The 14,491-nt window shown below is 40.3% G+C and overlaps 1 protein-coding gene across 1 annotated transcript in view; it reads right to left on the bottom strand.

Annotated features, from left to right (window-relative positions):
• LOC124788890 (nuclear pore complex protein Nup107) overlaps positions 1 to 9,816 on the bottom strand; it is a 244,504-nt gene extending 234,688 nt beyond the window's left edge. Inside the window, exon 1 of the mRNA XM_047256175.1 lies at positions 9,446 to 9,816. Within this exon, the coding sequence (XP_047112131.1) occupies positions 9,446 to 9,575 (130 nt within the window). The 5' untranslated portion in view covers positions 9,576 to 9,816. The remainder of the gene's footprint in view (positions 1 to 9,445) is intronic.
• Positions 9,817 to 14,491: the final 4,675 nt, after the last annotated feature.

Genomic DNA, 14,491 nt, shown 5'->3' with positions numbered 1-14,491 from the left:
AGTGGGTGTCCACAGTCACCATATAGAGGGTCCGCTGTACAGTGGGATGATATATGCCTAAAAAACAAGCAATGAAAGCACCTCATGGTGGCGGGATGTATGGCTTCACGTAACACCTGTAACACGTAACTTTAACTTTCTCTAAAGGATAGTCCCCTCGAATGACAGAATGAAGGCACCAGTATCGGTGCGGTTGTCTCTGTGACCCTTCTGCGCACATCAAACAAAATGAACGCCATGTCACTCCAGATCAGCCTGGAATTCCTCATCAGTTTTCAGGATAAGGTCCCTATGAAAAATCACTGCCTGGACCATTTTCAGAGATTGGTTACTTATTTATTTATTTATTGTTCCATGGGACCAAATTAGGGAGAAGTCTCCATGGTCATGGAACGAGTCAATACATGAAATTATAACAATAGTAGAAACAGATAAAATGAAATATGAAACAAATATTCAGGCAACAAGTCGTAAGCTTAAATAAAGAAAATCAACAATGTAACACTGGAATTTGCTTAATTTTTTAGCTCTTCCAGGAGCTCCTCAACAGAATAAAAGGAGTGAGCCATGAGGAAACTCTTCAGTTTAGACTTAAAAGAGTTTGGGCTACTGCTAAGATTTGAGTTCTTGTGGTAGCTTATTGAAAATGGATGCAGCAGAATACTGCACTCCTTGCTGCACAAGAGTCAAGGAAGTGCACTCCACATGCAAATTTGATTTCTGCCTAGTATTAACTGAGTGAAAGCTGCAAACTCTTGGGAATAGGCTAATATTGCTAACAACAAACGACATTAAATAAAATATATACTGTGAGGGCAATGTCAGAATTCCCAGACTATTGAATAGGGGACGACAAGAGGTTCTTGAACTTACACCACATTTAGCTCGAACAGCCCATTTTTGAGCCAAAAATAGCCTTATTGAATCAGAAGAATTACCCCAAAAAGAATACCATACGACATAAGCAAATGAAATTATGCGAAGTAGACTATTTTTCGTGTTGAACTGTCACTTATTTCAGATACTGTTCTAATGGTAAATAAAGCAGCATTTAGTTTCTGAACAAGATCCTGGACATGGGCTTTCCACAACAGCTTACTATCTATCCGAACGCCTAGGAACTTGAACTGTTCCGTCTCGCTTATAACATGCCCATTCTGTCTGATCAAAATATCGGTTCTTGTTGAATTGTGAGTTAGTAACTGTAAAAACTGAGTCTTACTGTGATTTAGCATCAAATTATTTTCTACAAGCCATGAACTTATTTCAAGAACTACATTATTTGATACTGTTTCAATATTACACACAAGATCCTTCACTACCAAGGTGGTGTCATCAGCAAACAGAAATACTTTTGAATCACCTGTAATACTAGACGGCATATCATTTATATAAATAAGAAACAGCAGTGGCCCCAGCACCGACCCTTGGGGAATGCCCCACTTAACAGTGCACCATTGGGACTGAACATCACTACCACTCTCAATATTGCGGAGAATTACCTTCTGCTTTCTGTTCTTAAAGTAAGAGGTGAACCAATTGTACGCTACTCCCCTTACTCCATAATGGTCCAACTTCTACAGTAATATTTTGTGGTCAACACAGTCAAAAGCCTTCGTTCAATCAAAGAAAACACCTAGCGTTCGCAACCTTTTATTTAATCCGTCCAAAACCTCACAGAGAAAAGAGAATATAGCATTTTCAGTTTTTAAACCATTTCTAAAACCAAACTGTACATTTGACAGCAAATTATGTGAATTTAAATGCTCCAATAACCTTCTCGATAACTTTAGCAAACACAGATGGCATAGAAACAGGTCTAAAATTGTCAACATTATCCCTGTCTCCCTTTTTATAATGTGGCTTTACCACCGAGTACTTTAATCGGTCAGGAAACCGACCACTCCTAAAGGAAAAGTTACAGATATGGCTAAGTACTGGGCTAACATACATAGAACAATACTTCAGTATTCTGCTAGATACCCCGTCATATCCATGAGAGTTCTTGGTCTTTAGTGATTTAATTATTAAATCAATCTCCCTCTTGTCAGTATCATGGAGGAGCATTTCAGGTAACAGTCTCGGAATACTTTTTTCTAAGAGCGCTATATGATTCCCTGTTGGGACTAGGTTTCTATTTAGTTCACCTGCTATATTCAGAAAGTGATTATTAAATACTGTACATATATGCGACTTATCAGTAACACAGACATTCCCACTACACACTGATTCTATATCCTCGACCTGTCTCTGCAGACCAGCCACTTCCTTTACGACTGACCATATGGTTTTAATTTTATCCTGAGACTTAGCTATTCTATCTGCATTCCACATACTTTTTTCCTTCCTAATAACATTTTTAAGCACCTTACAATACTGTTTGTAATGGGCTACTGCATTTAGATTTTGCCTGTTTCTAACGTTTTGATATAATTGCCACTTTGTTCTACAAGATATTCTTATCCTTCTAGTCAGCCACCCAGGCTGCCTATTTGTGCTAGTACCCTGTTTTGAACGTTCTAACGGAAAGCAACTTTCAAAGAGCACGAGAAAAGCATTATATTTATCATCTACTGTATCAGCGCTATAGACATCTTGCCACTCTTGTTCCTTGATAAGGTTTACAAAGGTCTCTACAGCAACTGGATCAGCTTTCCTAAACAGTTGATAACTATATTTAACATGTGTTGCAGCACAAAAATCTTTTAGGGTTAAAATTTGTGCATCATGATCTGAAAGGCCATTCACCTTTTTGCTAACAGAATGCCCTCCTAGTAATGAGGAATGAACAAAAATGTTGTCTATGGTTGTTCTACTGTTCCCTTGCACTCTCGTTGGAAAGAATACGGTTTGCATAAGATTACATGAATTAAGGAGATCTACCAGCATCTTTTTCCTTGCACAGTCACTTATACAATTAATGTTGAAGTCACCACATATAACTAACTTTTTGTATTTCCTATAAAGTGAACCAAGAACCTCCTCTAGCTTTAGCAAAAATGTTGTGAAATCGAAGTCTGGGGTTCTATAAATAACAACTGTTAGAAGTTTAGCTCCATTAAATTTAACCACACCTGCACAACATTCAAACACTTTTTCGGTGCAGTACTTTGAATCATCAATTGACTCAAATGGGATGCCGTTTTTCACATACATGGCTACTCCCCCACACCGCAAAGAGCTCCTTGAAAAGCTGCCAGCCAATCTGTATCCTGGTAAAGGAAGCCTCTGAATTATCTCCTTATTTAAGAAGTGTTCAGATATACCAATAATTTCAGAGTCAACATCTATAAGCAGTTCACTAACTTTATCTCTAATACCTTGTATATTTTGATGAAATATACGAATTCCCTCATTACTCGGATACCTAAGCTTTGTCAAAAGTGGTTCCTTTGTTAGAGAGACTTCCCTTAAGCAGGAATACCTATCAGCTGACTTCAATCTAAAACAGGTGCACCTCTAACACCCACTACTGCAGGAATTTTCCCATGAGTGATCCCACCACCCCCACCTATGCTGTCACCTATAAGCTTTGCCAACCTCCCCTTCCCATACCTGTTTAGGTGCAGGCCATGTCTAGTGAACCCCGTCCTGCTGATAGACTCCACCGGCACCACTGAAATGTGACACATGCTTTCTGTCATCAGCGCACCCCCAAGTCTCGTCTCATCTCGCCTGACGGTTGTATTAAGATGAGGCCGATCGTGACGCTGAAACGGTTCCACGAAATGCACATTCGTGTTGCCAGTCTGAGTGGCTATCTTTTCCAGGTCACCATCTATGTCATACTCCCCATCCCTATCAATACTATTACCAGCCCCACCCACAATCACTACCTGATCCTCTTTAGTAAATTCCCTACATAACCCCCCTATGTTAACAGTCACCTGAGCCAATCCCGCATTAGGCTTCACTATGCTGGTGACCTGGTATTCACTCCCCAACACTTCCTGCAATTGCTGGCCTGCACCTCTGCCATGAGAACTACCTAACAGCAGAACCTTCTTCTTCCTCTTCGACTTTGCAACTGTCCTAGCCACTGTAACTGCTGAGGTCTGCATCATACTTCCTACATCTACAGCTACTAGAGATTCCTCTCCACTAGACTCTGACAGTTGGTCATATCTATTGCAAACACCAATAGTAAAACTATCTGAAAATCTTCTTCTCCTAGCAGATCTCTTGCCAACAGCCAGCTCCCATTCCCCAACCCCCTTCCCCCTCTTCATCCTATCTAGCTCCTCCTGTGCGTTTTTCAATTGCGCCTGAAGGGCACAGATCTTACGCTCCTGTTCCTCTATCAACTTACTCTTGCTAATAACCTGCAGATCCAGGAGAGGATCTCACCAGAATGTCCACTGGCTTCCCCACTGCATTCCCCCCAGTGAAAATACTTCAACCAAGTCTCACACTGCAATCCACTACTCACGGACCTACAGCAAAGCCCACACTTCTCACTCATGGTAAAATCTTACACTTATTGAAACAAGAAAACTACTTTATCTAAGTTCCGCTACTACAATAAGAAGATGTTAAAAACCTGACTACAATAATCACAAACTTACTCTACAAGGGAAGTAGCTACTATTATTAACAGTATTAATCAACAACAAATGAGAATATAACAAAAGACTAATACAGAAAGAGAATCAAACGTCTAATGACACAGAAACAAAACTGAAAACAGTTCCCAAAAGGTTCTTCTGAAATTATTTCACCAGAAAACACCAAGAACACCGGTTGAAGACTACTTAAGTTCCTAAATAAACCACTATACACACAATTAATTAGTACTTAGCTTTCGATGCGCCGCTACAGCTGCAACTGGTCAGTGCGGAATGTAAACACAGGTAAGAGGTTAAGTTGCTCGATATGAAACACTCACAAATATCAGGTCACAACACAAGAAAGGCAGAGGTGAATGAAGAAACCAGTTTTCAGGATAAGGTCCCTATGAAAAATCACTGCCTGGACCATATTCAGAGATTGGTGAGGAGTAATAGAAACTGGGACATTGCCAAGACGATCACAGGCACAATGGGCTGCGGGCTGGGTGGCAGAAGCAGCTTTTATCAACAGAGAGCCCGACCATATTTACTAAGAAACTCCATTTCACCAAACCTGTTCTCAATATTCTCCACAAAAATCAACTGCTTTGTGGCTGTGAATGTGTCCCCATCTATCCTAGTGCAGGGAAAATGTTCCATCCCTAGACGGTGAGCTTGAAGCTCCCTCCCATGTTATAGTCGGGGAAGGGAAGGCTGATGGGTCATATGAAGCAGCATTGAATGTTCCTTCACCACTCAAAGAAACTTCTGCTTGAGAACGGCCAGATTTTTGCAGCTTGATACACTTGATGAGCCAAGCATCTGCGCTGATACCATCCACCCCGATCAGGGGCTGTCGCCACGGGCACCACAAAGCCAGCAAGAGCCACCTCGCACCACAGCCGTTTCTGGGAGTTCCGATGCTCCATGAAGACAAGCATCCACTCCTTGGCATACATGGGGAGGGAACAGCTCAGGTATCAGTAGTGTGATCCCTGTGTTGTCAGGGGGCTCAGCCTGATGGGTACATAACAGCCCCACCACAATGACTGGCTACACGTGCTTGGTTTTGGTTTTGTTTTGGTCTAGGGCGCAAAAAACAACTGGGGTCATAAACGGCCAAGTCAAACTATAGAAGACGAAGACAGAGAGGAGTTAATAAAATGACTAAATGTCAATCCCAAATGACATAAGAGAAGATGGCTAGACACAGGGACATGGAGAAAAGTCTATAAAATACACCGTAGGGAAACAGATGTCCAAAACTAAAATTTAAATGGCCTTCACCATATTGCTACAATGGATAAAAAGTAAAACATGACCAACAGCCGATGTGTCATTTGCTAAAACTGATGATAACGCAAATGGCAGACCCATGCGGGAACATAAATGGTTAAAAAATGGGCATTCCGTCAGGAAGTGGCAGACAGTTAAAACTTAGGCGCAATGTGTACAAAATAGTGGGGTAGCGCCACTTATCAAATGACAATAGCTAAAAAGGCAGTGCAGCTGCGTTGAAATCACCTCCTCCCAGCGGGAGGGCTGAGAGGTCGTCCAAGCCACTGGGAGAAGCTTAATGAGCCAGAGCTTATTCCCATGAAGGGAGGACCATTGGCGATGCCAAAGGGACACCACCTCCTGACAGACAGCAATACAGAGATCATCGGAGGGAACATAGGGACTCCTGAATTGTGGTGCGAGGTCTGCAGCCATGGCAGCAGCATCAGCAGCCTCGTTTCCTGGCAGACTGACATGAAAGGAACCTAAATAAAAATCACAGTGGCTCCACCAAGAGTGAGCAAGTGACAGTTTACTTGGAGCCGTTGCACTACGGGACGGGCGGTGTATAGCGCACATAGACTTTGAAGGGCGCTGAGTGAGTCTGAGCAGAGGACACAATTGAAAAGTCTGTATCTCTGGATGTACTCCGTGGCCTGAGAGCTCGGGTGTAAATACTGGGCAGTGTGCCGGAAGCTGACATCAAAATTCACAGGCGCCATGAGAAAAGCACAGTCAGTCCGAGAGCCACCAGTGTACACAAAGGTACTATAGTGAAGTTCCACACGAAGGTCGTGAAATTGAAGGCGATAGATTGAGGCTGGAGTAGTGTCCTTAGGAAGCGAATGAAAGCTAAGGTTAACATGGGCCACTTCACTAAGCCAAGGTGGTGAAGGGTTCACACCCAACGAGGAATTTGCAGGTAGAAGTTTCTACCAACAGCACCCCATTGCATTCGTTTCACAGGTTTTAGAGTGCCAGAAATGCCCTCTAAATCTCTTTGAATATAGAAAGGGGAAATTCTCAAAGCTGCCCTCTTTCCTTGTAACGATTAAAAATACATTCCGGCTGACAACATGCATTCTGTTACTGTTACCACAAGAACTCTGAAAAATTCCTAAGTCAGGAGTTCTGGTTACATGAGCCCTCTTGTTAGACTGGAAGTTAGTATCTACCAGCAATCCACCAATTCCGCTATCTGTTATGAGCTATTATGTGCTCTGTCTGCCCCTACCCATATTTGTTCATCACCAGCTTTACCATTCTCATGCTGGCAGCATGGTATAGAGTCAAAATGCTAATAAATTTAAAAGTTATGACTCATTATTTTATGGTAAGACAGGTTTCAAATTGTAAGACATTTCCACGGACAGAGGTGGACTTTGACCATAATTTATTTGTTATGAACTACAAATTAAAATTTAAGACACTGCAAAAATGTACGAAATCAATGAGATGAAACCAGGATAAACTGAGAGAACTGAAGGTAGTTGAGAGTTTCAGAAGAAGCATTAGACGTTGTTTGATTGAAACAAGGGAAAGAATACAACAGAAGACGAACTGGTAGCTTTAAAACATGAAATGGTTTACATTACCATGTGATAAAACTGTTGAAGAAAAGGCAAGTCCTAGCAGAAATCCAGTGATACCAAGAGAGATGAAATGAGAAATTATAAAAATGCAGCAAAAGAAACAGGCAGAAGACAATACAGGCATCAAAAACAAGATTGTAAGGAAATGCAAAATCAGTAAGTATGAACAGCTAGTGAACAAATCAAAGGCTATAGAAAAATAAATGAGTAAAGGAAAGATATAGATACTACCTGTAATAAAATTAAAAAGACCTCCAGAGAATAGAGAACCAGCTGTTTCAATATCAAAAGCTCAGAGGGTGCAACAAGCAAAGGAGGAAATGTTAAAAAAATGGAAGGAATTTTAAGAAGAGAACTGAACTTTAAAGAAATGTTTTAATGCACAAAGAGGAAGTAAATGAAGACAAAATGTGAGATATGATAGTGCAAGAAAAATTTGATAGTGCAGTCAAAACAAAGCCCATTGAGTGAACAACATTCCCTCTGGGTAACAGACGTTTTGGACAATGACAGAACTTCCCATTTGGTGTGCGAGATATGGGACAGACGAAATAGCATTAGGCTTAAAGAAGAATGGGATAATTCCAACACAAGGAAGGCAGTCACTGACAGGTGTGAATACTACTGAACCATGAATTACTAAGTTAGGACTGCAAAATATTGACATAATGCAAAAACTGATAGAAAGCAACCTAAGGGAACTTCAGATTGGATTCTTGAGAAATTTAGGAACATTTAAGAAAATGTTGACACTCCAACTAATTGGACAAGATAGGTTAAAGAAAAGTGATTCTACGATTATACTATTCGTAGACTTAAAGAAAGCTTTTTGGCAACGTTGGCTAGAACATGGCAACAGCCCCTGATCGGGGTGGATGGTATCAGCACAGATGCTTGACTCATGAAGTGTATCAAGCTGCAAAATTCTGAAGATTGCAGGGCTAAAATACAGGAAGTGAAAATTAACATACAAATTGTACAGGAACTGGATGGCAGACTAACAACTTGAAAGGGAAGCACTGGTCGCAAAGTGAGTGGGAGATAGGGCTGAAACCTCTGCCCAATTTATTTCCCCTGTACACTAAGCAAATTATGAAGGAAACCATGGGAAAACATGGAAATGGAAGTAAACTTCAGTGAGAAGAAATTAGTCCATATGATGGGTCAAGTTAAACTAGTGGGTGTTCAGAGAATTGGAACAGAATATGACTCACTAAAACCAGTATACGAGTTTTGTTATTTTTGGCAGCAAAACTACATATCGATAAATTACAGAGGATACAAAATACAGACTGGCTATAGTGTGTCGAGTATAGCCTTTTACAGAAATTCAACGTGGACATAAACAGTTCAGGCATGAAGAGAACAGACGCTTTTGAACTGTGCTGCTGCAGAAGAATAGACGTGCAGATTAAGAAACTAATCAAGAGCTGAGTCAAACTGGGGGAAAAGTAATGGCAGTTTTATTAAAAGAATCAGTTAATAGGATACCCCCAAACGCATCAAAGAATTGTCAATTTGGCAGCAGAGAGAGATCAAGGCATGAATTGAATAAATTTGTTCAAATGGATGTAGGTCAGAGTAGTTGTTCAGAGATGAGCCCATTACAGGATAGAGCAGTGCAGAGAATTGCATCAAATCCGTATTCAGACCGAAAACCATCACACCGAAATTAACTAAGTAGTGAAGGTCTGAAAACCGCCACAACGAAATTAGCTTATCAGTGAAGGTTTGGAGTTTTGACTCGTTTTCCGACAGATTGACTTGTCTAATAACCACAAAGAGGAAAACGATGTAAAACATGTATGTACTAGGTTTCTACTCTGCAATTGATTTCAAGGCACTGTCAGTTCAACTTAAGCAACAATCTAGACGGTATACTGCCACAGTATACTAATAGGACACTGGCTTTCTAAGTCATCAATAGTCTGGGAAAGATGCTAACGCAGTGTGTAACTCCAGATGTAAGTCATAGTACTACCTATATTGTGCACACATATGCAAAAGCAAACAATTTGTTCAACAAACCTTTCCTAAAGCTTTCCAGCAGTTTCCTTGCTACATTTTCTCTCTCGCGAGCCGGTGGCTTGCGGCTTATATTTACAGACTGATCGAGTAGATCAAGGGTCCGCAATATGTCACTCTGAGATATATTCATTGTATGGAAAAATTATTTACTGTCATAACCAAACCGAGTACAAGCTTAATTTCACATGGGCAACGATATTTTCCAAATGCACCGTTAATAAGTGGACGCGGAGTGGTTAATAATGTCCTGATATCCAATTATCTTCAATCACGCTGTTATAACACACCAATGCACAGTTCACATAGTGTACATGTTAAATGTAACACATAACCAAACTCATATTTTCACCGCGCAATACAAATAACTTCTGCAACGAAGACATCTCGATTGCCACTCTTGCACAAAGCCGCGTAACTCCAAGCATTGAAAACTTGCGCATGCATACGCATACCGCGACTCGTGTTGGCCAACATACCTGAACACCCTACTAGCAAATGACGTGTCTTTCGCATAGCGGAAAAGTTAAAACTGATACTATATTCCATAGGCAATTACAACTTGTAAATTCATCGTCTTCTTCGTCACCTTAGGAAGTCAGTACGTGTTTCAACATGCACAATTAACACGCATTACTAATTGTAGTACTTGAACAAAGAAGAAAATACAGGAAGATCACAATGTGTAAACAGAAGAACCAGCTGAAGCAGCATGAAATGTAATAAATGAACCATCAGACACAATACCGCAAAAAGAACATGAAATACATCGAAGTACGAAAAAGCAACAATCACAAATTCATCAAAAGTTGCACAAACAGAAAGGAAACCAAGGTGGACATCGCAAAGAGTTCGAGCAGTACCACAGTACTTAGTGAAGATTTTTTTTTTACACGACGGCCAACAAAAGAGAAGAGAGACAAGATAAATAATAATGAATAAAATGTGGACACATGTCATTTTACAATTAAATCAGATTTTCAACATCACGGAAGTCACTAAAAAGAAAATAACATTTAATTCTTGACTGTATCATTAAATACTCAGGCAACAAAAAACTAGAAGTAGGAAAACTCCAGAGTGAAACAAAGCCAGATGCATTGTGCCTTAATGAGCAAGGGCTAAATGAACCAAGTCTTCCGAGTATAATAACAAGGGACTAGATCTGACTAATTATTTCTGTACGTCAAAATAAAAACATGTAGCTGTTGTTATATGCAAGAAGAAAATCGGTAATGTACAAGATACTGAATATTGTGAATGTATAAAACTTTCAGCACCTTGAATGTTGTGCAGTTAAATTAGAGCTTGAAACACAGTTCCTGATCATAGTAACAGTTTACAGGGCACCTATGGGAAACATTCAAAACGTTCTCTCTCAGCTAGAAACAGTTCTTACTAAACTTTATAAAAACAATAGTAATGTCATCGTATGTGGTGACTTTAACAGAAACTTACTCACAAAAAACAACATTCAGAAACTATTACAATCATTGCCGTTAACCTTCAATCTGCTCCCCATGATCTCATTCCCAACAATGGTATATGGGCACAGCAAGACCTTGATTGATAATCTGTTCCTAGAACCCACAAATTACAATGAAGTGATGACATGGGCAATAACAAATGGTTTGTCTGATCATGATGGTTAAGTGACAACCCTAAAACTTGCCAGCAGAAAAACAGCACATGGCCATTGTAGCCAAGTAAAAGATGGTAGAATAATAAATGCTGAATCTACTTGCTTGTTCAGAAATAGTTTATGCCACGAACAATGGGAGGAAGTATACTAGGCTAACACAGTGAATGAGACGTTCAACTATTTCCTGTACTTATTCCTTAAACATTTTGAAGCTTCTTTACCCCAAGACAGATTAAAATCAAACCAACCTGTAGTAAAAGGAAAGAGTGGCTAACTATATGCAACAAAAAGAGAGATCTGTATGTACAACAGAGGACTAGTACAGACCCAGCAGTACAGTTACATTACACGAAATACTGTAAAATTCTAACAAGAGTAATCAAGAAGGCCAAACAGTTGCACATGCACAAAAATTAGCATCTCAAACAATAAAACAAAAACCATATGGCACACCATAAAAAGTGAGACAAATAGGAACATAAAACCTGACAATAATAACCACAGAGTTGCTGCCTCAGATTTCAACAATTTTTTTCTCATTATAGATGAAAAAACAGAGAACTATAATAAACAATCCCACACAGAAGCTATTGAACTACTTAACCACATGCAAACAACATCTGAAGTAGCACTTCATTTCAGAAGTACAACTCCTAAAGAAATTGAAAAAAAAACATAAAATTACTCAAAAACTCAGATTCCTGTGGATACGATGGCATATCAAGGAGAATTTTGAAACCATGTGCAGACTTAATCAGTTATAGATTGAGCTATTTGCGCAACCAATTATGAGGGTATTTCGCCTGTCTCATACATCTTGCTCACCAGATGGTAGGCTTTTGTAATAGCTAGCTCTCGCAAGGCTATCAGTAGTTCTAATGGAATGTTGTCTACTCCCAGGGCCTTCTTTTGACTTAGGTCTCCCAGAGCTCTGACAAATTATTCGCACACTATCATATGTCCCATCTCATCTTCATCAACGTTCTCTTCCATTTCTATAATATTGCTCTCAAGTATGTCGCCCTTGTATAGACCCTCTATATACTCCTTCCACCTGTCTGCTTTCCCATCTTTACGTAGGATAGGTTTTCCATCCGAGCTCTTGATATTCATACAGGTGGTTCTCTACCCTCCAAAGATCTCTATAATTTTCCTGTAGGCAATTTCTATCTTACCCCTTGTGATATATGCCTCTACCTCCTTACATTTGTCCTCTAACCATCCCTGTTTAGTTATTTTGGCTCTTCCTGTCGATCTCATTTTTGAGACGTTTGTATTCCTTTTCGCCTGCATCAATTCATGCATTTTTATGTTTCCTCCTTTCATCAATTAAATTCAGTGTCTCTTCTGTTAGCCAAAGATTTCTACTAGCACTCGTTTTTTTACCTACTTGATCGTTTGCTGCCTTCAGTATTTCATCTCCCAAAGCTACCCATTCTTCTTCTACTGTATATCTTTCCCCCATATTTGTCAATCATTCCTTAATGCTCTCTTTGAAACTCTCTACAATCTCTGGTTCTTTCAGTTTGTCCATGTCCCGTCTCCTTAAATTCCTACCATTTTGCAGTTTCTTCAGTTTTAATCTATAGTTCATAACCAATAAATTGTGGTGAGAGTCCGCATCTATCTCTAGAAATGTTTAAATTTTAAACCTGGTTCCTGAATCTCTGTCTTACCATTATATAATCTATCTGAAATCTTCCAGAGTCTCCAGACCTCTTCCACGTACTTAATCTTCTTTCATGATTCTGAAAGTCAAGTGACTTAGGTCTTCCAGAGCTCTGACAAATTATTCACTATCTTATCTCCCATGGTTCATGGGGGGGGGGGGCTGGAACACTGTATGTCATCCACTTCAACAAAAGACAATATATGATTAAGTTACACTCTGCACAAAATTCTACCAGGCTGCTTCCTCTTTCATTCCTTACTCCCATGCCACATTTACCTACTACTTTTTACTCTTCCTTTACCTTCTATAAAATTCCAGCCCCCCTAGACTATCAAATTTTCGTCTCCCTTAACTATTTGAATAATTTCTTTTATTGCATCATACATTTTTTCAATCTCTTCATCATCTGCGGAGCTAGTTGGCATATAAACTTGTACTACTGTGGTAGGCTTGGGCTTCGTGTCTATCTTGACTACAATAATGCATTCACTATGCTATTCGAAGTAGCTTATCTGTGCTCCAATTTTTTTATTCTTTATTAAACCTACTCCTGCATTACCTCTATTTTATTTTGTATTTATAACCCTGTATTCACCTGACCAGAAGCCTCGTTCCTCCGTCACCAAACATCACTAATTTCCACTATATCTAACTTTAACTTATCCGCTTCTCTTTTTAAATTTTCTAACCTACCTACTTGATTAAGTGATCTGACATTCCACGCTCTAATCCATAGAATGCCAGTTTCCTTTCTCCAGATAACGTCCTCCTTAGCAGCCCTGCCTGGAAATCCGAATGGGGACTATATTACCTCTGGAATATTTTACCCAAGAGGATGCCATCATTATTTAACCATACAGTAAAGCTGCATGCCTCGGGAAAAATCATGGCCGTAGTTCCCCTTGCTTTCAGCTGTTCACAGTAATGTTACTGTGGTGTCACCGCCAGACACCACACTTGCTAGGTGGTAGTTTTAAATCGGCCGTGGTCCATTAGTACATGTCGGACCCGCGTGTCGCCACTGTGTGATCGCAGACCGAGCGCCACCACAAGGCAGGTCTCGAGATACGGACTAGCACTCGGCCCAGTTGTACGGACGACTTTGCTAGCGACTACATGGACGAAGCATTGCTCATTTGCAGAGCAGATAGTTAGAATAGCCTTTAGCTAAGTCAATGGCTACTACCTAGCAAGGCTCTATTAGTAACATTGCATGTATCTAAAGAGTCTCACTTGTATCGCCACAATCTCCAGATGTACCAAAAAGGATGGATTAAAGTTAAGTATTCCAGAAGCTACGTACTTTTCTTTATAGCATTCATTACGTATCCTGTTTCAGACCTCACGCCATCCTGCTTTAGCTTAGCGCGTGCCTTTCGGCTTCCTCTCATTGTGTCTAGGCTGTCTTGTCTAGACACAACATTTTTGGCGACGAGGCTTCAAAGAGGATTTCGCGTTCGTATTGCTCTAATTTAATTGTGTCATGGCTTCGCCAGATGTACTGTCCGAATTTTATCGCTTGCAGAATCAGCAGACGCAGGCGTTATTGGATGCCCTTGGACAGCTCGTCCACGGTCAACGTGCACTGCAAAACGATGCGGCCGCTGCCGCTTCACCGCTACTACAGACACAACATGCAGTTGCACCCCCATTTCGTCGCTATGAACCAGCTACGGAAACATGGACGGAGTGGTCACGCCAGTTTGGATTTCATCTCGCCGTGTACAGAATTCAA

The sequence above is a fragment of the Schistocerca piceifrons genome, chromosome 1, assembly GCF_021461385.2.
Source record: "Schistocerca piceifrons isolate TAMUIC-IGC-003096 chromosome 1, iqSchPice1.1, whole genome shotgun sequence".
In the NCBI taxonomy this organism is placed as follows: Eukaryota; Metazoa; Arthropoda; class Insecta; order Orthoptera; family Acrididae; genus Schistocerca; species Schistocerca piceifrons.
Note: the sequence above shows the minus strand (reverse complement) of the source record. Positions and strands in the feature narration are given on the sequence as shown.